This window comes from Lethenteron reissneri, chromosome 24, assembly GCF_015708825.2.
Source record: "Lethenteron reissneri isolate LAM-NWPU_2019-01 chromosome 24, ASM1570882v1, whole genome shotgun sequence".
In the NCBI taxonomy this organism is placed as follows: domain Eukaryota; kingdom Metazoa; phylum Chordata; class Hyperoartia; order Petromyzontiformes; family Petromyzontidae; genus Lethenteron; species Lethenteron reissneri.
In genome coordinates, this window is record NC_083802.1 from 9,125,198 (window position 1) to 9,151,277 (window position 26,080).

The 26,080-nt window shown below is 49.1% G+C and overlaps 2 protein-coding genes across 2 annotated transcripts in view; one reads left to right on the plus strand and one right to left on the minus strand.

Moving 5' to 3' along the window:
- Positions 1–1,421: 1,421 nt before the first annotated feature.
- On the minus strand, positions 1,422–15,950 carry LOC133346537 (uncharacterized). Its single transcript, XM_061558184.1, has 5 exons — positions 15,908–15,950; positions 6,570–6,742; positions 4,795–4,902; positions 3,513–3,701; positions 1,422–3,113 (listed from the first exon to the last, which is right to left on the minus strand). Exons 2-5 carry the CDS (start codon positions 6,631–6,633, stop codon positions 2,791–2,793), a joined length of 684 nt encoding a protein of 227 aa, XP_061414168.1. The 5' UTR covers positions 6,634–6,742; positions 15,908–15,950; the 3' UTR covers positions 1,422–2,790.
- The window catches only part of LOC133346533 (TLC domain-containing protein 4-B-like), a 38,757-nt gene continuing 28,596 nt past the window's right edge, over positions 15,920–26,080 (plus strand). The window contains exon 1 of the mRNA XM_061558179.1: positions 15,920–16,069. The gene's annotated coding sequence lies outside the window, so the exon portion shown is untranslated. The remainder of the gene's footprint in view (positions 16,070–26,080) is intronic.

Genomic DNA, 26,080 nt, shown 5'->3' on the forward strand with positions numbered 1-26,080 from the left:
CCTCCCCCCAGAAAAAAAATCTAAATTTGAAAACAAATTTCCTGCCTAAAATATGAAAAATTCACTAACACATAGGATGGACTTTTTATTTAAAAATTCACAATAATTTCAAATAGTGTATTGTATTACATCGCTCTGTTTTTTTCTTTTTTACATTTTCTTGTTTCATTGTATGTAATGACAGAGATTAGGGATTTATAAAGTACAACTATAACCACAATCATATAAAGAAAAATCTATGCATTGTTATATGAAGACAAGTCTAGATATTGTGGCCAAGGTTTAGCAATTTTTTCTTTTTATTTACATAGCATATAATTTTTTAAAATATATTGTTTATAACAATATATTGGGGGGGACATTATATTATAATTACGGCCTTGTTTAGAACTCACTCGAGCGCGTGTACCAAACGCCTTGCACGAACCGCACAGCGTCAGCCTAATTGTCGAGCACGAAGGGGAACGCCGGTCACGTGTGGCTCTTTGGCTGCCCCCTTGCGGGCAGCCGTTTGAATAAAAAAAAACGGAAATCTTAAAACAGAATTTAACGTAAACATCATTGCTTAAATATGGTAGCGAATGGGTCACTATGGCTCGGGGACAACCACAATGTACGGTTAAACTGTATTGTTAAAGAATACCTAAGGGGGGGGGGGAGGGGGGATTAAATAGATCAAATTCTAGATTTGAAGTTTTCGTGACTGCAAGGATTCATACTCTTTGGTTTTTTCGGTAAAGTCACGTAGGAAAATGTTTAAAGAAATAAAATAGAATGAAAACAACTAAAATAAAATTGTGATTTGATTTGATTTAATTTTATTTTAGTTGTTTTCATTCTATTTTATTTAATACATTTTTTACCTACGTGACTTTACCGAAACAACCAAAGAGTATAAATAGACCCGGTTTATTCCATCACCTATTTTGTTTATTTCACTCAGAAAGTGTCGTCCGCTGCATACCCGCCGTCGTTGTGTCTGTGTGCAAGTCACCTCTGCGTGTGATGCGGCTCTCCAACTATTTTGGTCAAAGACAAAAACAAAAGAAAGAAATAAAAAGTCACTTCCTCTTTTAAAGGTTGCGCCGACCACTGAGTCTAGAAGGTTCGCATCGCGTTTGCTCGCACCGATGAACACGACAAACGAACCCGACGACCCACTCAGCGGGGTGACCCACGGGTAGCCGACCCCACCGTGAGAAGTTCACCAAATTTACGGGGCGACCTGCTTCGGGAGTTCACATTCGGTGGGACCTGTGAGACGCAAAGTGACGGCGTTTGCCACCGACAGTCGCAAGAGGAGACGTGGCAGGTGTGTGGGTGTCCAGTGTGGGTGACGCCCCAGTAGTCTGGGTGTAAGGGTACACGGTACAAGCTACGTGTGGCCAAACAGCACAACTGGTACGGGCAATGTGAGTATGCGAAGAGGCACTGCTGCAACGTTTACGTGTAAGATACTTTTATTGTCAAGTGCACTCCGTAACATGGAGGCATGTTATGCACGTTATATAAATACTCGCAACGCGCACGCCAATTTGGATGTGACCGTTCGTCGTTCCCTCCCTCCAGGAAGCCAGTCAGCAAAACTTTAAACTTAATAGCAATTAAAAAAAACCCTTTTACGATGAACAAAAAAAAACTTTTCAATATTGTTCGCAAGGGGGCGCGCACGCAGCGCTCGTGCAGAATTACACAGTCTGATCCATTTACAGAGACCCAACTAAAATAGGGGGAAACGGATCGAAAACAGTACAGTATTACAAAGCTTCTACATGTCAGCATACCTGTCAACCCATACGGTCTACCCGTATTCTTGTACAAGTAAATTTAGTTTTCAGGTCCATTACGCCATACAGCCGTTTAAATACGGCAAAAAAATGTGTTCATTTGTTTGTGTTTCTCCATTGTGATTTGTCAGGGCACGGGGTGAGCAATAAGGTCTGAATTGGTCTGTAATAAGGTAGGCACTGATAAGGGGTTGACAGGTATGTATCACCCATATACACGTATTAAAGCCATCACTTTTACACTATTTAATTCCCTGCAGAAGAAGGGATTCAATACTGTGAAAGGGATGACTCCATATCTCACACAGCAGTGTAAAAAAAATCTATATCTAATGCTGTACGTATAGTTTCACAAACCGCACTGGCATGTGTGTTGGTAAAGCATTGCGAGCATAGGGGCCTTCGTTCAGCAGTGGATTGATAAAAGGGCTGTACATTGTATCATTATTATAACTTGATGAGTCAGATGTTCACTTTAAAAGATAATAACAACAACGTAAAATGCGAGTATTTTACTTGACCCACAATGCACCATCGCACGGCGAGCATGGTGATGTGTATAAGAGTCACGTGATCACCAATTATAGTACTTAACGTGTATCAAAATAGCATGCAAATCATATGCTAATGGACACATTAATGGCGGCGAACAAAACACCGACATACATTATGCAGAAATTAAAGGTAAACAATCCAAACGAGATTGGGCCAATGAACGAGGATGGCTCTCCACGGTCGGCCAAGAGGAGAATATGTTCAAACACGTTCTCAATTTGAGCTCCTATCATGTCTACGAGTGAGGCTTACAAACATTGAAAACAGCCCTCGTGAATATATATATAAACGGTACGCATGCCTGTGTATTATCACAAGAAAGGCAATTGCCCTAACAGTCTAAAAGCCTAAACAAAAGATCTGTGTGTGTTGTACAATAATAATAACAATGCTCCGTTACGCGTGCGTCTGCTATCCCTGTCATGGCCGCCATGCTAGGGACACCATTTTAGCCTTGAAGCAGGCGCATCATAGTGGCCATGAAAAGTAGCCCGAGGCCTTGCAGGAGGCAAGCCGACAGGCCAGATGCGCTGTTGCCATCTCCTTTGTCAGGTGCGCTCTTGCCACTTGACTTGTTGCCAGGCGGGCTGTTGCCTCTTGCTTTGATGGTAGTTGGACTCTTGCTAGGTTGATTGTTGCCACTCGCTTTGTTGTCAGATGCGCCGTTGCCACTTGTGTTATTGCCAGGTGCGATGTTGCACCGGTCCTTCTGGCAGCAGGTGACATTGACACTTTCAGGGCAATCCTTCCTGCAGCCTCTGGACACGCGACCTAAAGGGAGCAAGCGGTAAATCCGTGTCAGTACTTCGTCACATTGACAATGACCTGCTATGTGAATGTCCATGACAAACGTGAACATTCAGTAAAAAAAAGCCACATGAGGCAATGAACAGAAGAGGTGCTTTTTAGTGAGTGGAACAACGTGTGAGTCAAACACTGACCCTAACAGAGCATGTTTGTTTGCATGTTCACCCCAAGTACGTGTGCTTAATGCAGACTTGATTCCTTGCAAGAGGTTTCCATTTGATGTTTGGACATCTTAACACCTGTTGTATTGCCAGAAAGGGTAAAACATACTCTTTTTTTACATACTCTATCTATTTTTCCATACAGTTCCTATCAAACATTGGCACGCACACAGACGGACTGAAACAGGGAACAAAAACGTACCCTCGTGGACTTGGCTCGCAAAGCAAAAATGGCCACCTTTGCTGCACAATTTTGTCGTCCTGTTTGTGCAGGCGAGGTCGGCGCAAATGAAGCACTCGAGCAAAGTGGAGCGCTTGTTGCATTCTTCTTTTCTGCAGCAGAATAATTCCTCGGAGCATGACGCTGCACAGCCTTTGGAGATTGCTACACCTGCAGAGCAGCGAGGGGAAACATCGTGAAGTATGAGGAGCAAATCAGTTCAGAACTCATAATTTTTTGGCTGTCGCCTGATGATGCTAGTTGTAATTACTGGTGAAACGTCGTACTCAAATTGTAAATGTTGTGGATTTAATCTCAAACACACGGGTGTGCTGTACTAGTAACGAATTGGCATGTTCTGTTTACGTGACAAACCTTACGAATTGATTGTGTTTGGTGGTAGAGGGGTTTAACGACACATTTCTATTTATGCGATCTAACCAAAAAAAAACTCTATTATGGATCATATTGGTCGCAAAAGCCTACTTGTTCAACAGGCCAAATGTGTTTGTAATTTTCTCTTAAATTCATAGCAATTGGCTTTCGATATCATGTCAAATATACTATTGATTGACGTGGAACTGTTCTCGCAGAGCAGTGCAATCGCCAGTGCTAGACAACAGCTGATGGAAGCGGATGTCACAAAGCTACTCTTAAATTCCGTTCAAGTGACCCGTGGTCCACACAGTATGGATACGGTTATATGCTGATGGTGTGAACAAAACTATACAAAGGAGACGTGATATTCAAAAAGATAAACAATACAATCAAAATTATAACAAAAATATTGTCCCAAAAACAATTGATGATTTAATCTGTGGCCAAAAATCTTAATTAATATCATATTAATACCCCCCCCCCCACACACATCCCATACAATAGGTAGAGTCTATTGGAGAATCTACAGGTCTGGAACAAAGTCAAAGACCCCCCATATAGCCTTAACAGACTATTGGGGCAAGTGCTGTAAGTGAGCACCTACAAAGGCCAAAACGGCACATGAGGGGGTGGGTCGCCACCCAAACGCCCAGCCACCTTTGTCTCCCGAGTGGCGATGTTTATACACCACACCAGATACTCATTTGAGACTGAGTCGACCTACGGGAGGCCCAGTTCAAATCATCATCATTGGTGTTGGCCATGAGCAGAATTCAACTTGTAGTGTAGCTGACCGCTAAACGATCACTCCCCACACTTGCATACATACAGACAGCCAATGAGGAGGAGGTCAGCCAGGAAGAGAGACCCCGGGCTCGCTACTCACTTGTTCCGTTGAAATCCGTTATGCAGTGGTTGTCAGCTGGACACTCCATTGGTTTAGAATGATTGCATTGATCGACGCCATTGCACTCATGACATTTCAAAGCATGGCCTGAGAACAGACAGGACAGAAGCGATGCCATTTTACAAAGCGTCTACTTGCAACGACATCTCAAGACATGTTACGGCAGTGGAGTGACCCTCGTTGTGTAAACATAGTAAATGGCGCGAGACAAATGAGAGGTTCTTGTGCAGTAGGAACGGTAATTAAGACATTGAGTTAGGAGGCAGTCAGACAGAGAGAACAAGGGGGAGGTCTTCAGCCTGGGCTTGAACAGAAAGACAGAATGAGCAGTGAAGAAGACCAGGAGGCGAGAGTTGCAGACAGTAAGGCCAGCACAGGAGAAGCAGCGACCTCCCATTGAGTGGAGGTCTCCTGGGGAATTCGATACATATCGAGAGATGTTGCACAGATGGAAGCAGGAGGTCATGCAGAGTTGAGCGATGTGGAAGAAGGAAAGTTCAGGATGAGTGGTTGTCACTAAGGACATGGACAAACTTTGTTAATTGTCACGTGCGAATGTTGAGCTGTAGTTCACAACATTCTGGTGAAGACACCCCGTGCATTTGTACTCCCAACGCCGTGCTCTCGTCATCCAGCAGTGGATTGACACGAGGGCTGTGCACGTGCGTGGACTGCACACACGGGAGGGGTCGCGGTTGGTTTCTCATCGTGGAGACCACTGGTAAAAGTTCCACAAAGTGGTACCTATTTTCTCGACCCCCATCTATACGAGTTTTTTTCAGAAGTAACATCAACATGTGTATATATATTTGTACGGCCAAATATAAAGTCACTAGTGGATGAAGGTCTCCCTACGTTATGTGCATCGTGCGGCGGATGGTTTAGCATACTCCACCACGCCGGTTATTGCCGGTCGGTGAAGTGTTTTGAAGGACAACCAGAAACAGTTCAGATATCACTCACCACGAACGTTGCCACCTGTCCTTATTTAACTTGGACAGATTTCGGCACAAGCCAATTCCAGCTGTCGAGGTTTTGCAAGCTGCGTCTGTTTTCGAGTTGCAGGAATTGATTTCTACCGAAATATGGTGGAATTGTGTTGAACCTTTGCACAATATAACTGCACAAGTTGGATCGAGCTCAGCTGACTGGGAAATGTGGCCGGATTTGGTCTGTGGAAAAAGGTGGCAACTTTACTCGCCCCTGATGTTTGCCGTGTTCGGGAATAAAACTCGGCGTGTGATGTTCATAGACCGGTGTGCTAAGCAGAACACCACCGCTCCTCCCAATCCTTTACTAGATATTGTACAGGGTATTAACATGCTCCGCCATCAGCTTATTACGTAAGAGGTAATGCATTATTTAACAGCGCGACACCACGAGTGATCTTGGGGGACACTTAAAGGAGCATTGGGCAAGTGTTGTAAATTCCACATTGAAATGGCTGGAACCAGTCTATCCATTGCACTACCACCACAAACTTTTCCACGAACTTGCCTTGCGCTTACTGTACTTTAAAAATGTCCTAACGTTGCATAGCAGGTGTTATAGGCTGCCACGTTGCTTCATTGTCTTCAGAAGGCAGTGCAACAAATGTTATTGTTGTACCGTACTCTGCTCAGATGTCTACGCTCCCCGCCTTCACCAATGACCCAGCTCGGTGAAGCACGGTCAAATAAACCCCCAAGACTCGAATGACTCGGGGAGGCCGTTATCCTGCAGCGGATTGACAAAGTCCTGCATTGATAACTCACCTGGGGTGAGCAGGAGGGCGAACAGGCAGGTGAGGAGAATGAGCAGACGAGGAGTGACCTCCATCACGGCGACCTGGAGAGACGATGACGAGGAGTACGGAAGAGACGTGGGGAGTGTGGACCACCAAAGAGGTGATGGAGTGAGTGGAGAATGGAGTGCGGAACTCCACTGTCTATAAATAGGGAGGAAAACGTAGCTGCGGTGGGATTGCGTTGAAATGCGCTCCTGTTAATCACCAATTCGGCCACACAAGAGCAATGTGCGCTCGGAGATTAGGTGCTTCCGCCACCGTGTAGGTTTATTATTTGTGCGTTTTGCGAGATCGTTTTGCGAGATAACTCAGTAGCAACATCACCACAGCAACCGTTATTGCCATTAGACACAGCAGCAGTGGCTACCATCGTCATTCTCATCGTCGATAGTCATTGCGATTTCGGTGTAGGAAGAAGATGATTTCACCCCCTTAACACAAACACTCATCCCCAGACTCAGGGGCCTTGTCGTTTCGTACAAAACTCAACACATTCGTCAATTGTTTGGTAGTTGGAAGGGACCAGGTCCTTCAGAGGATGAGGCCAAAGGATGCTTACATGAACCAGCCCCATCACTGGCTGAGGGCGTAGTGTTGAGATACTCACAAAATGTGTCAATGTGGCTCTTGTGGGCATGTTTGGAACATTGCGGGAGGTTGATACCTAAGTGGTTTGAGTGGTTGCAGCCAAGACTTAGAAAAATCCTGGTTGTCTGGTATATTAGAGTCTTGAGTCAAGCAGCAGTGCTGATTTTCTAGGTATCTGGTTTTGGTTGATTTCACGTTATTGTTTCATAACCCTGGCTCGTTTGACATGAGTGTTTCTTCTAACGGTGGGCACTACTGAGTTGTTTGTTTTGTTCGGAGTGATGCGAACCTGCCCAACCCGGTTCACGGCACTTAATACATCTCTATCGGTGTGCGAAACTTGCTCCAGTCTATTTGCTCAACCTGTGGTGGACATTCTCTCAGCATTATTACCATTCACGTCACGTTGCTATGGAAGACGACTTGCTTCCAAATGTCCAGTAGCGTCTTTCATGAAGGACTCCACAGATGTCGACTGGATACCACTGATACCAGTCATCAGTGAACCGACTTAACGTCAGATTCTCCTACACTCATCAGAAGCTGCTTGTCCATGTGGCATATAGGCTACAAACACCCAGCCAATAAATCATTGCCGACTGGAGGACCTCACTGATGGGAATGTGTCCAGAGTTTTCAAGGGTGTATGGGCTTCTCACACAATCCTGGATGGATTGTAGGTAGGCCAGCCTGAATGTTTCAAGCCAGCGAGTTCTAATATTAGGCATCTGCATTTCACACACAAAGACAAGACAGCAAGATTGTGACTAAGACGTCACGAAGGGTCACGTGGGGTGATAGGCTAGGGCATCTTTCACAGCATTATAGGAGCCAATTAACAGGTACTTTCACTCAACTGATTTAGATTCAGAATCAGAATCTTTATTCGGACTGGAGGAGTCTGATGTGCTATGAATACAATACAAAAGACGAGAAAGAGCTAAATAGTTGCTATAAATAAATATAAAAAGTATAGAAGTACATATTGCACAACTATATAACTTCCTGCCGATTTGGCAACACCAAATGTAAGCTTGGGCAAGGCAGCAAAACAACAGTCCCAGACCACACGAATACCACAGTGCCTCAATTACATTGCACATTACAATGTAACTATTGATACACGGGTAAGGTTCAAAGTTAAGACCTCTGCCATGAACATACTGCACAGATAAAGTCCTCCCACCTCTATAATCTCCCCATTAATTGTGGAGAGGGGAATGAGTGGAGAGTTAAAAAAACACAATACCCCAGGCAGGTGTTATTACGTTTGGGTGTGGCCAGTGCCGGATTGGGCTAGTGCGGGGCCTGTAGCATATGTTGTAAAGAGGCCCTAAATACAACAAATATGAAAACACATTTTTAACTTACATAGTAAAGTAATTGTATTTTTTCATTTTCTATACATCCAGATAATATAACAAATTGCTAACCTTAAACACCCAGTCAATAAAAGTTGAATGCATTATAGTACTATAGTAATATAGCATGGCTTTTTTGTTTACCATATAGTACTTGATGGTCAATGTGGGTTGGTGATTGGGGGGTGATTGTGACTTGACTTATATAATACCGTAAAATGTAATTACAGTATAGTTGAAAGAATCTACACTATGGGAACCTCATTTGCCAGTAAAAATATGATAATTGGACAGTGCACATTATCAGAGTTATGTCTTTTGTTTGTATTATGACTGCAGGTATTGCGGTCTATGCAAACGTGACTCCTTGTAAAAAGGTGTCAGTTTTGTTGCCAGATAGAAGGGTAAAAAACCAATTATTATAGTTGAAAGAGTTTGAGTTTGTTTGATTTGTAACACGGATGGTTCCGTTTCTGCAGTTTACCGGCTATTTTACAATGCAGATCCGTGGTGCGTGAGCACAGCAGCAACACAAAAACATCAATATTGCAGACAACTAATACAGAGACTGTCCTTAAGCAATATTGCACAACTAACAAACGACATAAAGATGACGAAGGCTAGTGTGCTCGTAGCTAGGGCTATGAGTTTATTCCAGTAAATTTGTAACATTCACAGGCAAGGTGTAGGTACGAAATTATCATTCACGGAAAAGTTACGGAGCAAGATAAGGTACGGGGTGTGGCCGCCTAATCTGAAAGTGTTTGCCACAGCCATTTCCTATATCATGAATTCAGAATTTACGCAATCGCCATGGCAACAACATTGTAGCCCTGTACACATTGCAAGCACTTATTTGTTTAAAATATTAGTTACACTCTATTCATTCACATCAATGGGACGCCATTACTTAGCCCTTTTTTCTCTCTCATCCATTAACATTCCACTGCTTGGCAAAGCATAATAGATATATTGAGCTATCATCGAAACACATATTAAACCCAAAACCACACAAGAACTAGCTGATTTTCGTATTTTTATTACGGACAAATTTGTTTCCGATTATTTTATTTTAAACAAAATAATTGTGCTTTTGTAATGAATTTTATTCAGGAGGCCTTGCTAAGTTTTGACAGTCGGAGGCGCCTACTCTTGCGAATGATGTCACGGGATGTATAACTTCCACTGAAGCAGACCACGCATATTGTGTTGGTGAATATTGAATGCTCTCCCCATGGTCGCGTGGATTTTTCTCCGGGCATGTCAAGAGTATTTGGCCGCTATAAATGTCCACGTGATAAGCCACTTCATTGGGCTATCATTTGTGGCCAGGTCACTTCTGAAAAATAGCTATCTCGCTCAGTGGGCCTTACCTGGTAAAATAAAATTACTTAGTAAATAGAATACAGCGCAGTAATAAGCAGGGCGGCCGCTGAAATCGAGCCGTGAACCTTTGCAACAAACGGCCAATCGCGTTACTGCTTGGCCATGTCACCCCCGATGTAATGATTGATCAGACAAAGTGCTTCCACAGGAAACGATTTAATTTCCACGGCATCACTTCAGTCCTTTCCTTGCCAAAAAGTCATTTCCCGTGATGTAATTTTGATGATACGTAATATCACTTTCAATACAATTAGAGGATTAAAATATCAAAATATAAATGATTGTTTTGCTGATGGAATTTTACGTAAAAATACGTATTTAATTACTATTAGTTAAATTATTTAAATGATAAGATGCAGTACGTAAACAGTGACAACATCTAAAATGTCATTAATTTAAATCTGAAAATACAAAAAACATAGTTTCTACTTTAGTATCATTCTTTACATAAAAAAACTCGACACATTCGTCAATAACACTGTGTGACCTTTAAAGCGACGTTACATAATAGGAAACGCTTCGAGCAATTCCCATTCTTCATAGCACATACAAGTTGTATGTGCTCTGGCAATTCTTCATAGCACATTTTTTTTAAGGTCAGTGTCATTGATGTTTTTTGTTTCTTGTGCTTGTGCAGCACCGCCAATGGATCAGCACCAAACAATGTATTTACTTTAAAGACAATCGGCTGGAGCAAGATTCGTACGTAACTGTACCATGGTTATCTTTTTGCAGGTTAGAAAATGTAAAGTTCACAGACCTATCGTGAATACAACGACCACAAACCAAGCTGGTCCCAAAGCGGCGGTCAAGTTCCAGTAGATCATATTTACGTTTATCCCATAAACGTATCGTGGAATCTCAGCCCACCTTTCTAGGAGGGCCTTGGATTGGCAGACGTTTGGGCACATTCCATCATGATTTGGCCTGTTTCCTGTGTGAAAAATGGAGTACGTATCTAGATAATTACATAATGTTGGGCCAAAACTCAACAACTTATGGGCAGAAACAGTCTGCTTAGGGGTTTGCATCAAGTACCATGGCTGGGGGGAAGACGAAATCCGACTTTGTATTTCCGTGTCTGTCTGTCTTTGTGTCTCATGTTGTGTTTCTCGGAGTCACTGTCTCTCTCTCTCTCGTGACCCTCTCCGTCTCGCTGTTGTCCAATCTGTGTGTTTATGTACTTCGGTGCTGTCATTCTCGTTGTCTTTTTGTCTCTCCGTATCTTTTCGTCTAATCTGTCTCAGAGGCCACATTTCTGTGTCTCTGCGTGTCTCTGTGTCTATCGCTTTACGTCTGTCTCACGTCTCTACCCTCGTGAAAGCGTCTCGTTCTGTCTGTCCCTCTTTGGGGGCAAGTTTTTCCCACATCCCTCAACATTTACTTCCCAGGCACACCAACTCCTACTTGCTGCACTGCAATTCATAACAACTCCCCCCTGTCCCTCCCCCCCGGCCCCTCCCCTCCCCCCTGCCCCTCCCCACCACACCCCTCCGGCCCCTCCCTCCCCACCCCCCGACCCCTCCCCACTACACCCCCCCGGCCCCCCCGGCACCCCCCCGGCTCCTCCCTCCCCGGCCCCTCCCTCCCTCCCCACCCCCCGACCCCTCCCCACCCCCCGACCCCTCCCCCGACCTCTCCCCACCCCCCGACCCCTCCCCACTACACCCCCCGGCCCCCCCGGCACCCCCCCCCCGGCCCCTCCCTGCCCCCCTCCCTGTCTCCTCCCCACCAAGCCTTCTGTTCTTCCCCACCATCCCCCCGGCCCCTCCCCACCAAGCCCCCGGCCCCCACCGTCAAGCCACGCCTCCAACCACCACCACCAAGCCCTTGCCCCCCAGCCCCTCCCCACCATCCCCCCGGCCCCTCCCCACCAAGCCCCCGGCCCCCACCGTCAAGCCACGCCTCCAACCACCACCACCAAGCCCCGCCCTCGCCACCAAGCCCCGCCCCTCATTAACCCCTGCGCGGCCCCTCCCCCCTGTTAACCCGCGGCGCGTGCTCGTATGATCGGTGACGTCACGCGTGCGAGAGCGCCGCGATTGGCCCCCTCCACCGCACGCGCCGCGGCGCCCACGTCACCTGCGGCCACCTTGCTCAGGGGTTGGTGGTCGGCGAGGCAGCAGCAGCAGCAACAACAACAACATGAAGCCGTAAACAGAGTGTTGGGGGGGGGGCAAGTGCTGTCAGAGAGTAGCGATCACCTCTGAAGGCCGGCACTGTGGCACACAAGGTGGGGGAGGGGGGGGCAACACCACGCCCGGCCGCCTTTGTCTTACCCTAGTGTTTATGTGTTACACATTTGAGGCTGAGTCGATCTCGGGGAGGCCCAGGACCGCTTCAGATAATGGTCACCGGTGGTTTCTGGCCGTGAGCGGGAATCGAACTCGGGTGGCCGGGTTCGTAGCGCAGCAGCATAGCGCGAACTGCGACACTGACGCTCCCCGTAGCAGCAGCAACAACAACAACAGCAGCTGCCACTCGCCACTAAGTGGCGGTGACATCACCAACGCTGCTTGTGTGCCAGGCCACGTGCACTTCGAGGCTGCACGTCAAGTGTCGAGAAGGCTCGCAGCTGGCAGGAAGGTCACGGGCCAGGCCCAGGTGCCTTGTGTTGATGGAGGTGACTGGCAGATGCACCACCTATGCCCCCTACCGTGCCAACGCAAAAGCCCCATTCGTCAACAACACCGACTTTTCGCATGAAAACAATATACTGGATGTGTGTGTGTGAGCGAAGAAGGACCATTGCCCGACACGTCGCCTATTATATATTTTAAGGCAGTGTTGCCGATGGGACCTTTTTGCCAGTATCAAAATTTTTTTGCCAGTATCAAAAAATAAAAGAATGGGCTTTACTTAAAGACAATGCAGATATTACTCGGGTTCTTTCGGTAAAGTCACGTAGAAAATGTTTTTAAATTATTTTTTACGTGACTTTACCGAAAGAACCAAAGAGTAATTCCTGCAGTCACGAAAGCTCCAAATCAAGTTGAATGCAGATATTATTGGAGAATAATTGTTTGCATGTTTTCCACAAAGCATGTGTGGTTTACGCGGACGTAATGCCTTGCAATAGGTGTCTCTTTGGTGTTTGAACATCTTAACACCAGTATTATTGCCAGAAACGGTAAAGACTCATTTTTTTCATCGTTAAGGCAGTGTTGTTGAAGTTGTTGTTAATTGTGCTTGGGCATCATTGCCAACGCAGGAGCATCAAATGATTTGTTTATGAAAGGGCACCGCTCTTCACCACTGCAGGCTTGTGTGTATTGAGAAAATACAAGCACCACGACAGACATGCATGGCTTGGATGGCCTTCATCAAGCAGTTGGATTGGCACTGGGTTGAATTATAACCGTATCAACATATCATTTAGCAGAGGTGGGACAAAGTCATTGTTATGCAAGTCCAAGTCGAGTCTGAAGTCATCAAATTCATGACTCGAGTCTGACTCGAGTCCAAGTCACATGACTCGAGTCCACACCTCAGAGGTGGGACAAAGTCATTGTTATGCAAGTCCAAGTCGAGTCTGAAGTCATCAAATTCATGACTCGAGTCTGACTCGAGTCCAAGTCACATGACTCGAGTCCACACCTCTGTCATTTAGTAGAAAAGTCGGCACATTCGTCAATGGCACTGCGTTAACACACGAGCTATGAAGAATTGAGGACTATTGCCTGAAACGTCGTCTACGAATGTTTATGGATATTTAAAAAATATATATTTTGGCTTGTGCACCACTGCCAAACACAGTATCCCCAAATAATTGTTTAATCACGAAGCATTCGGTAAGCTCCTGCAAGAAGGTATTAGGAGACCCATACCAAGTTGGCCACCTTTTTAACATAGAAAATAAACAGACATCTTCATATATCTGTTGCTCCATATGAAAAAAATTAAGCATTTTTACATATCTTGTCAGCAACACGGAATTCCTTCTGGGTGTGCATATTTTAAAATAGTACTGTACTTCAGAAATTTAAATGACCACTCGACGAGTTGAATGTGGAATTTCCAGCACTGACCAGGGGCTGCCAAGAGCGGTGAGCGTTGCTATACAACACTCCTTTGAGCAAAGCAGACGTCAACTTTTTATCTTAGTTTCATGATAACGATTAAAGCATCATCATCATCATCAGCTATGGTCAATCCACTGCTGGACGAAGGCCTCCCCCTCACTGCCATTTCTACCCTTCCTGCGGATGTAATGAACTTGCTTTACTAACGCTAAATTACTAAAAAGTGCACTATTTTTTTCGTGAATGCGTCACAGATTATTTTTCACGTCCCGTCATTTAAAATGTTGTTATACTATATTTAACGAAGTGGCAATTGAAAACCAATTACGGTGAATCTATTTGTGTTTGGCAGGAACGTGTTCAGGAGATAAATGCCGAATGTCGAGGTCTGCTGCTAGCCACGACGAGAGAGCTTCAGGGGAGAGTTCGTGTCGTTTTGGTTTTCCTCCATTGAAGGGGCCCAGACTACAGGAGTTTACTATATGGTCCATATCTTCTTGGTTCTTTCGGTAAAGTCACGTAGAATGGAAATAATAAAATAACAAAAATAAACATAATAAAATAATTCTCACGACGTTTCGGCCACAACGCAAGCAGCCGTCCTCAGGTGGAGAGCAGGTCGTGAGAATTATTTTGTTATGTTTTATTTTTATTATTTTATTAATTCCATTCTACGTCACTTTACCGAAAGAACCAAGAAGATGAATCCCTGCAGTCACGAAAGCTTTAAATCGAAATATATGGTCCATACTTTTGGTTGGCATGACCACCATCCCACTCCTGTGGCTTGTCTTTAATTAATGTATGTGTTTCTATGGGTTACAGTCGCACTTATGTGGCTTTTCGTTATCTTATCTCTCAGAGTCTCTATGTGTCTATAGGTCCACGACATTGTCCACAATTTTGGGTTGACATGGCCACAATCGCACGACTCAAGGAGGATGTTACACATCGGCCGAGTTGACCTTGTGACATTTTCGGCACGAACTGCGTTTAATGTACCACGAAAAACGTGGTACATTAAACATAGTCAGGGCGTCTCCCACCATCCCCCATCACGACGGCAACAACGTTGGAATCAACAACAACTTCCACTCCAATCTAAGTTGTCTTGTGGTTGTTGTTTGACTTGCACCCCACTGGGATTTTTGCACACAGCGTTGGTGTACGGTGCTTTTTCTGCAATATTTTGCTGTCTTTTCTTGGATTTTCTGTTTGCACATAGTCACATAGTCACTTTAAGATGGTTTCTTGTTCATGCTTTTTTTGTTTGTTGCGGTTGCACCCGATTCAAGAGCCGAATAGCTCACATGCCTCTACCAAATAAACGAAACTGAAAAACTGAGAAACTGAAACTAAAACTCTCCAACACCTTTTTTTACAAGGAGTCATGTTTGCATTGACCACAATACCTGCAGTCGGAATGCAAAAAAAACACAACTCTGATAATGTATGCACTGTCCTTGAAATTGATTGGTCCACACCCGAGACAGCTTTCTTTAGAGCCTAGTCTCACATGGTGTTGGACCAGATGACGCCAGATAAAAGGGTAAAAAAACAATTATCATATTTTGTTACTGGCAAATGAGGTTCCAATGAGGTAAAACTCTCCATTCACCTTTTCGATTTAAAGCTTTCGTGACTACAGGGATTCATCTTCTTGGTTCTTTCGGTAAAGTCACGTACAATGGAAATAATAAAATAATAAAAATAAAACATAATAAAATAATTCTCATTCACCCTCTCTTCTCTCCATTCACCCCCTCGTCTTGCCCTGACCCAACATGGGCGGTGGAGGCGGCTTCAGTGACGTCACCGCCGCTTGGGCTGCCCCCGCCCCGCCCCCTCTAGCCGCGTGCGGGGGGGCGGGGCGAGGGGTGCGGGGGGCGGGGCGAGGGGTGCGGGGGGCGGGGCTAGGGGTGCGGGGGGCGGGGCTGGGGGGCTCTCACCGTCGGGGTTACGAGGAGGCATTGGCAAACCACACGAGGCGATCGCGTTGCTGCTGCTGCGACTGCTGCTGATACTGCTGCTGCTACTGCTGCTGTTGTTGTTGCCTGCGACTGCTGCTGCTGTTGTTGTTGCCCGACACGACACGGACAAGAGAGAGAGAGGTGAGTTGTGGCCAAGCCTTCGTCCACAAGCCGTGAGAAGGAAGTCAACGCGCGGTGTGAGTGCAACAAGTGGCCTGGGCTCTCTGTGTTGTGTGTGTGTGTCTGTGTTGTGTGTGCGTGTTGTGTGTGTCCGTGTTGTGTGGCGTGTGGCTGTGTTGTGTGTCCGTGTTGTGTGGCTGTGTTGTGTGTCCGTGTGTCTGTGTGTCCGTGTTGTGTGTGCGTGTTGTGTGTTGCGTGTCCGTGTTGTGTGGCGTGTTGTGTGTTGTGTTGTGTGTGTCCGTGTTGTGTGGCGTGTGTCTGTGTGTGCGTGTTGTGTGTCGTGTTGTGTGTCTGTGTGCGTGTTGTGTGTCGTGTTGTGTGTCTGTGTTGTGTGTCGTGTGTCCGTGTTGTGTGGCGTGTTGTGTGTTGTGTTGTGTGTGTCCGTGTTGTGTGGCGTGTGTGTGTGCGTGTTGTGTGTGTTGTGTGTGTGTTGTGTGTCTGTGTGTGTCTGTGTGTGTGTTGTGTGTGTGTGTTGTGTGTCTGTGTGTGTTGTGTGTGTCTGTGGTTGTTAGTCGGACGATGCCGCCGCAGGTAACTTTGCGAGACGGTGGTTCTGGCACCAGCAACAGGCGGCATCGTCTTCTCCAGTTTCATTCCTCATCCTCGTCTCGTCGTGGTCCCCTTACGTAATGGTGATGCCGCGTTATCTAACAACGCGAGGTGTGTGTGTGGGGGGTTTACTCTGTCAGCAACATGACGAGGTTCATGACGATGGAAGCGATGATTGTGATTTATCCCGTAAATTGTATTCAGTAATTAGGTTTTGTTGCAACAAGTGTGCCAGCAACGCCATTGATAACAACATCGATTGTGACGACGACGACCATCTTCGTCTTCGTCGTCAGCTGCTGTATAGACGGGGGGGGGGGGGGCGTGAGTGGTAACTCTGTGGCACAGAAGCGATTGAATGTTCGTGGTGGTGGTGGTGTCTGATGGAGCTGCTGCTGTATAGAGGAGGAGGGGGGGCGTGAGTGGTAACTCTGTGGCACAGAAGCGATTGAATGTTCGTGGTGGTGGTGGTGTCTGATGGAGCTGCTGCTGTATAGAGGAGGAGGGGGGGGCGTGAGTGGTAACTCTGTGGCACAGAAGCGATTGAATGTTCGTGGTGGTGGTGGTGTCTGATGGAGCTGCTGCTGTATAGAGGAGGAGGAGGAGGGGGGGGGGGCCGTGAGTGGTCACTCTGTGGCACAGAAGCGATTGAATGTTCGTGGTGGTGGTGGTGTCTGATGGAGCTGCTGCTGTATAGAGGAGGAGGAGGAGGGGGGGGGGCCGTGAGTGGTCACTCTGTGGCACAGAAGCGATTGAATGTTCGTGGTGGTGGTGTCTGATGGAGCTGCTGCTGTATAGAGGAGGAGGGGGGGGGGGGGGCGTGAGTGGTAACTCTGTGGCACAGAAGCGATTGAATGTTCGTGGTGGTGGTGGTGTCTGATGGAGCTGCTGCTGTATAGAGGAGGAGGGGGGGGGGGCGTGAGTGGTCACTCTGTGGCACAGAAGCGATTGAATGTTCGTGGTGGTGGTGTCTGATGGAGCTGCTGCTGTATAGAGGAGGAGGGGGGGGGGCGTGATGGTAACTCTGTGGCACAGAAGCGATTGAATGTTCGTGGTGGTGGTGGTGGTGTCTGATGGAGCTGCTGCTGTATAGAGGAGGAGGAGGGGGGCCGTGAGTGGTCACTCTGTGGCACAGAAGCGATTGAATGTTCGTCGTCGTGGTGGTGGTGGTGTCTGATGGAGCTGCTGCTGGGCCCTCTCCCCTCCACGTCCACCCACGTGGAGCCTCAACCCCCATGGCCGAAGGCCCCCCCCCCCCCCCCCACATAGTCAAAGAAGGAATCTCTGAGTTCTTATTCAAACGTCGTTTATTGTGAAAATTCGGTCACAGTTCCTACGGCCACTGTTTCATTGCTTTCATGGCTTTATTTTGGTGATTTTCGAAAAGTTTTTTGGTTTGGCCATGTTTGTTTGTTGTAGTACAGAGTTAGACTGATGGCCTTAATCTAAGTTGTCTTGTGGTTGTTGTTTGACTTGCATCCCACTGGAATTGTTGCACACAGCGTTGGTGTACGGTGTTTTTTCTGCAATATTTTGCTGTCTTTTCTTGGATTTTCTGTTTGCATTCAGTCACATATTCACTTTAAGATGTTTTTTGTTCATGTTTTTTGTTTGTTGCGGTTGCACCCGATTCAAGAGCCGAATGGCTCACAGGGCTACACCTAATAAATGAACTTGAACTGAAGCAAGGGGGGCTGGCTGGCTGGCTGGGGAGACGTCAGTCTTTCACTTCTTTAAACTTGAAAACTCGTCGTCTTAACACGAACAAACCCGACCACTGGCACGGGACGGGTGGCTCACGGGGGCGTCGTTTCACGCTCGAGTCGACGGGGACTTCTTGGGGGGGGTCGCTACTTGAGAGGCCCCCCCCCCCCCACAACACCGCAGGCCAGGTCTGTCGGTCTCACGTCGTGGCTTTTGTGGTCAAACAACGCGATTCGTGTTGTATACAGCAACCAGCTGGCCTATGCCCATCCTGCTGCTGCTACGTGAGCTGGGTCGTGCATGGAACACCACCAACAACAACAATGCCGTGGTGTTGTGTACAAAGTTGTTTGGTTATTGACGTGGTGAGACGGGTACTGTGGATTAACAGAAACCGTGCTGCTGTTTAGCAAGGAGGTGTGTATATCGTCTGCTTGCTTATCTATGTTGCCACTCATAGTTTCCACGAAGACGCTCAGGATTATTTTGTGTTGTGTATAAGATGATATTGCGTCGAGTAAGGACCCCGTGAATGAAAGAGTGGGGTCCCCTGCCTGTAACATCGGACTCCTGATTAGACTCTGAATGTCGACACCGGTCCAGTCTTTGCTTGTATTGGGTCTTGTATGAAGGGGACGCATTGCACTGCTCATCTCTTATGTATAGACACGTGTTTTAGGACGACGTTTTGGGTATCAGAAGGCTATGCACCTTCGCGAACCAACCGTGACCAGTGCGGTGAAGTATGGTCAAATCATCCTTCACACTTCACAGCCTCGGGGGTGGGCTTCAGCAGTTTATTAACAACAGGGTGTGCAACACAAAATTACACATCATCATTATCGGTGAGGCACTTGTAGATTTCTCAGTGTTTGTGATGACATCTTAACCGCTGACATTTGGAGAATTAAATCCGTCAGGACATCTGCGACGTATACTTTATTTTTTTAAAGAGAATGAAACAAAACATTGCCTACTAATTAATCATGATGACACACTCCAGAGGTCACCGGTTTGCTCGCCTGTCACGGAACTCGAGACAATGGGCAGATTTATTAGAATCCTCTTGGCTCTTGTGCACCCAGCAATATAAATCGGTGCGCCACAGGCAGATCGTGTGTCGTGGGGTCAAGTGACGACAATTCCTACCTCTTCCAACATGTCAGAGTAACTCTACAGAGCTAGTCACCGAGTGTAGTGGTGTGAGCATGAAATTGCAGGGCTGCACCTTTACCTCGTATAAACCCAATTACTGGCAAACCTTATCGCGTCGTAACTATCAAGAGGTCCTTTGCGAACAGTGCAGAGACGACCCACACCTCGACTCCGATCACTCAAAATGCGCCCCAGTCTCGTCAGATGTTGTAATTTAAGCAAGATGAAGCGAGGTCAGTGCAGCAAAATCCATTGTTGCACTGTCATTCTATGCTGCCACGTGTATGCTAGCTACCATTTCTTTCACCAGCACGCACTGCCCAGTGTGGTGAAAAATGGTAAACAAAAATAACATGCACGGCTCGCATGCCGTGGGGAGTCCGTCATTCAGCGGTGGATTGAAAAAAGGGCTGTACATGTACAACACCGAATCCACACATCTTCATCATAGCCATGATGGGCCCACTGCGGGATAAAGGCCTCACAAAAATGTCAATAACCGGTGAACTGGTAACAATTGTCATAATCGCTAGTCACGAACCGATAACGATTCCACTGGAATGTTGGAAATGGAAGCACGTGCCGATAGTTCAAGCAGTGGCGGCAGCCCGAAGTGTAAATGGTGTCTGGGTAAATACAAGTGTAATGCGGTTGTAAACGGCCCTTCTGAGGTGCCGTCAGGGGGGGAGGAGTTAGGTCACGTGGGGGGAGAGGGGTTGAGTATAGAAGGAGGGGAACCGGAAGAGCAAGGGGAGTGACGGGGAACCAGGAACAGAGGAAGGCCACGAAGGGCGAAGCGGGGTGTGGCGAGATCGCCACGAACACGGGGGGAGCGAGGATCGGCACCGTTGGCCAGCGGTGACCGACCCGAAGCAGCGAGGAGGCTGCAGTCAGCAGCGGGGCTGCACAGAGAGAGTGGGCAGCGGGTCTGCATACAGTGACAGCCAGAGGGTCTGCACATAGGGGTAGCAGCAAGTCTGCAGGGAGGAGGTTACAGTAGATGAAGCAGAGAGTCAGAGGGGTGAGGAAGCTATAATAGCAGTGAATAGCCGGGGGCTACAAATACAGGAGTTATAACAGAGTGCCGTGTGGGTAAAGACGTGAACCTGAATAAAGACACGAAGACAGAAAGAAGTGTTCGAGTCCTTTTATTACACTGGAGTCAGAAGTGAAACGGCATGGCGAAACAACTGAGGAAGAAGAATATCCCATCTCCGGCGTCGGCTTCATCATCGGACGACGACGATCTTCCTCCTGAGGTCGGCTTCACTTCGGCGGAGGGAGAGATCCGTGAGGGCCCGGGTGTGGAGGAGGTTGCCGCTGCGCCCGACCCATCTGCGTTGAAGGACGAAGATTTAAGATGGACCCGGATGGCGGAGCAACTGGCGACCCTAAAAACCGTCATCACGGAGTTGTGTGACCTTGTCACGCCAAGGGCGGCGTTGGAAGGTGATGGTGGTGATCGGCAGGAGCCCGGGTCGTCTTCGATGGCGCCGCCATCGACCACGCGGCGTGAAGACGCCATCTTGGGCGTGGCGCACCACGGAAGGCGGGAAGCCGCCATCTTGGGGCCGCCACGAAGATCGTCCGCCATCTTGGCGACACCGCGTTGCGACGCCTTGCTGAACTTGCCGCCGGAAGAGTCGGTGACGGACGGAAGCAGGCCAAGGAGCCGCAGTCGTCACCTTACAACTGTTAAGGAGTTCTCCATCGGGGGCGATTGGAGTGCGTTCGCTTGTCGATTTTTGGCGGCGGTACGAACGGCAAGGTGGACGGACGCCGAGGCGCTGGAGGTGCTTCCGACTCTCCTTGACGATGAGTCTGTTCGTTTTTTTCGCTCTATAAAAGCTGCGAAGAAGAAAACATTGCGTGGAGTGTTCGACGAAATGGCGGACGCGTACGAGCCACCGGATGACGCCCATCGCCGCTTCGTGCAGCGGCAACGCGCACCGGAGGAGTCGCCTGTAGCGTACAGGGGCGCCGTGCTGGAACTCGCGATGGCCGCTTACCCGGAGACGGAGCCTGACCTGCTGGAACCTCTCATCTTGGGGAAGATGTTGGAGTTATCCCGGGATCTGGGCATTCCTATGCCGGCTTGCGGTCACGAGAAACTCACGTCCCGGACCGCGGCTAAGTGTTTGGACGCCCAGTTCAATCTCCGCCGCTGGAAACAAGTCACGGCGTGGACGGGCGGTCCTGTCGTCGATGGGGGGGCCGTAGGGTGGGACCCTACAAAGGCCGTGTACGTGCCGGATGCGACCGGCCCAAAGGAGCTGTCGGCCGCCTCCACTCCGTGGCCGGCTCGAAGCGAGCCGGGGCCGCGGGCTCCGCCGCCGGCGCGGCCACGTCGGGACGGGGTGCCTGCTGCGCGCCGACCCGACGTCGACTGTTTCCGCTGCGGCCGTCGGGGCCACTATGCCAGGGACTGCTGGGCCCGGGTTCCGGGGCCGCCCCAGCAGGAGGCCTCGATCGCGGACGTCCCAAAGAAAGACCCTCCGGCACAGGCAAGTCGGTGCGCACCAGACACCCGGCAAGGCCTGACACCTCACTCATCGCCGTTGTTGTGCGACGCGGATGTTCTAAAATATGGGAGGCCAGTATCTGCGCCTTGTCGCTCGATAACGCAGTGGCGTAAGTTGGCTCGGCGGGTTGTCGCGGCCGCTACAGGTTCGTCCACTGTACCGGGGTCGATCCAAGGGGTGGACGTGCGTATTTTGGTGGATTCCGGGGCGTCCGCGACCATTATTTCGGATGTCATATTCCATCTTTTGAACATCCCACCGGGGGCCGTGAGGCCGGCTTACGCTTCCTGCATCGCTGCGAACGGGGGTAGTATGGGCATCGTGGGACAGGTGGACGCTAATATTTCTATCGGGGGGGTCTCGGCCTCGGGCGTTGTGTTAATTTCGAGGTCCCTGGCGGTTCCTTGCTTGTTGGGCACGGATTTTTTGGCTAAGATGCCCATTTTAATTAGAATCAATGAAAATTGCATTGAACTGCCAGGGGGCCGCAAATTGGCGTTTTTACAGTCCACCTGGGGGCGACCGGCTCCGGTTGCCCAGGTGCAGGCGTTATCGGAAGTTTCAGTTGATATTCCACCTGGCTCGCAGATGCTCATTCCCCTACGATACCGGAAGCCGGTTCCGGGTCGGCAGAGTGCTTGTGGAATTTTGCTGTCGCCGTCCGCCGCTGTTACGGGCGGATTGGCACTGGTGGGGGCGCAAACCATTGTCCGTCCGGATCAGCGCCCGTTTTTGCAGGTGTTAAATGCGACTTCTGAAAGCGTGTGTGTGCCGGCTGGTACCGTTGTGGCACACGCCACTACGGCGTTTACGGCTCAGAGTGACATTCCGGACGGGGGGCTGGTGGGTGGTGTTTCACACGACGGAGGGGTGGACGATCGTTGGATCGCCGAATTATGTGCGGAAAATTCGGCCCTTTCCGCTGAGCAGCGTTGTGCGATTCATAAATTATTAGCGAGCTATTCCGATGTGTTTAGCTCGGACGATTTGGACTTGGGACGCACCTCGCTGCTCTCTCATCACATCGAAACGGGGGACGCGGCCCCTATCCGCTTGAACTCGCGTCGGATGAGTCCAGCTGAGCGTGAGCACGTTCGAGGGGCAGTGGAAGACATGTTGAAAGCGGATATTATATCTCCGTCTAATAGCCCGTGGGGTGCGCCTGTCGTGTTGGTTAAAAAGAAAGATGGTAAATTACGATTTTGTGTGGATTTTCGGAAGTTAAATAAAGTGTCGGTGGCAGATGCGTATCCCCTGCCGCGTATGGACGATTCTCTCGACGCCTTGTCAGGGGCTAAGTTTTTTTCAACGCTAGATCTCTCTTCGGGCTTCTGGCAGCTTCCCCTTGACGAGCCCTCGCGGGAAAAGACAGCGTTCCGTACGCCGCAGGGGTTGTTCCAATTTAACTGTCTGCCGATGGGGTTGAATGCAGCCCCTGCCACCTTTCAGAGATTGATGGAGTTGGTATTGACGGGGTTGCAGTGGGAGACATGTCTCATTTATTTAGATGATATTATTGTCTTCAGCCGCACATTTGATGAGCATTTATTGCGGTTGGAGGCCGTTTTTGCCAGAATGCGTTCTGCTAATTTGAAATTCAAGCCTAAGAAATGTCATCTACTGCAACGTTCCGTTCGATACTTGGGACATATTGTTAGTGCGGACGGGGTGGCCACGGATCCAGAGAAAACTGCGTGTGTCCGGGATTGGGCAACCCCCGCCACGGTGGGTGATGTGCGTCGGTTTTTGGGGTTCGCCTCATATTACCGGAGGTTTGTTCCGAATTTCGCTACTATCGCCAGGCCTTTGCATCTCCTTACTGGGAAGGGGCACAAATTTGTGTGGGGACCGCCGGAGGAGGCGGCGTTTCGGAGCCTGCGCGACCTACTGGCTACTGCGCCGACGTTGGATTATCCGGATTTTGAACATCCCTTCATTCTGGATACTGATGCGAGTGACACCGGGATTGGGGCGGTGTTGTCCCAGTCAAAAGGTGGTGTTGAGCGTGTGGTGGCGTACGGGAGTCGGGTTTTGTCTCCCGCGGAAACTCGTTACTGCGTCACTCGCAGGGAACTTTTGGCTATTGTGTATTTTCTCCGCCAATTTCGACCGTATCTGTACGGTCGGTCGTTTATTGTCCGAACGGACCATGCGGCCTTGCAGTACGCTCTTAAGATGGACCAGCCATCCGGACAATTGGCGAGATGGCTGGACACGTTGCAAGAATTCTCCTTCCAAATTCACCATCGGAAGGGTGTGCGTCACGCTAACGCGGACGCACTGTCCAGGTTGCCGCAACAATCCCCTTGTGCGTGTGCGTCGGGGACGCATAGGTGTGGACCGGCTCAGCCCCCCCCTCAACCTGTCGCGCGGGCAGTGGATGTTCTCGAACCTCCGCTTACACCGGGACCGGTTGAAGGGGGACCGGCTGACGGGATTTTGCGTCTTCCAAGGTCTGTGTGGATTCGGGAGCAAATGTTGGACGATTCTTTGGTGTCGTTACGGAAACGAACGGAGAAGGCGGGTAAGGAAGTCGGTGCGGGTGGTAATTCGGAAACTGCTCTCCGAGATGGGTTACTGATGTGGAGGGAAGGGATACAGGAACACTGGCGTCTCGTTGTGCCTGCGTCATTGCGCTATGAGTTGATTCGATCTTTGCACTGTGACACACTTTTACACCTGGGGGTGCAGAAAACCCTATTGACGCTGCAACGAGACTATTATTGGCACGGCATGACGACGGATGTCGTCGGTCACGTTCGCGCGTGTCCCGATTGTGCCCGCCGTAAGCCGCCTAAACATCCATATGTTCCGCCGATACAATCGATTAAAGTATCTCGGGTTAATGAGTTGGTGGCGTTAGATATTTTGGGACCCTTTCCGCCATCAGCTAAAGGGAATAAGTATTCACTGGTGGGGGTGGAGTACCTCTCTCGCTGGCCGATGGCCTGGCCCTTGCCTGACCAGTCAGCGGCGTCTATCACGGACGCCTTTCTATTTGGGTATGTAATGGACAAAGGGGCTCCGGAGAGGCTCCTTACGGATCAGGGACGTAACTTTTCGTCTAAATTGTTGGGGGAGGTGTGTGCGGCTCTTGGAACTAAAAAGATACGGACGTCCCCCTACCACCCGCAAACGGATGGTATGGTGGAACGGTTGAATCGGACTCTGTCCGCCATGCTGTGCCATACAGTCGGGGAAAACCAATCTGATTGGGATTTGCATATCCCTGGGGTGCTTTCGGCGTATCGCATGACGCCGCACGCGGCTACTGGATACTCGCCGTTTTTCCTTATGTACGGCCGTGAGAACGTGCCGCCGATTCATGACCAGTTGGGAACCGGTGCGAGGGGGCCTGTTAAGCCTCTTCCTGAGTATATTAAGGACAACGTTCGGCGTGTCGCTGAGGCGAGGGAAAATGCCCGCATGGCTACTGCCAAGGCTCAGGCCAGGAATGAGCGGTGTGCCCGACGTTCAAAGGGGGAGTGTCCCTGGAAAAAGGGGGACCTGGCCTGGCTTCATTGCCCACAGGTGCGGCCAGGTACATCTCCTAAATTACATCGACCTTGGCAGGGTCCGGTCCGCCTCATTGAGGTTCCCAACCCACAGTCGGCGCGTGTTCAGGTTGGTGCACGGCGTTGGTTCGTGCACACGTCCCGGTTGAAGCCATACATTGCCCCACGGCCGGATGCGTCATCTCCCCAAGTTGCCTTGCCGGGGTCTGTTGCTGCCGACTCGCCCTTGCCTGTGTCTGCTGACCTTGCGAGAGCGCCTGTCGTACCCTTCACAGACAAGCCGGCCGTGACAGCGCAGGGAGGAGGACCTTCCGCTTGTGGGACGCCGACCGGAGCCGCAGAACCCACGGGACCTGCAGCTCTTCCTATCCCTCCGCGGACGCGAGTACGGGATGTTTCTGGACGCGAGCGGGACAGTGGCGGGCCTCTAATGGCGACGGAAGAACTTGCGCCCGTCGCCCCTAAAACCCTTCCACGTTCCCGCTCGGCGGGTGGGCCGCCGACCGTCCGGGACGGCCCGGCTACCC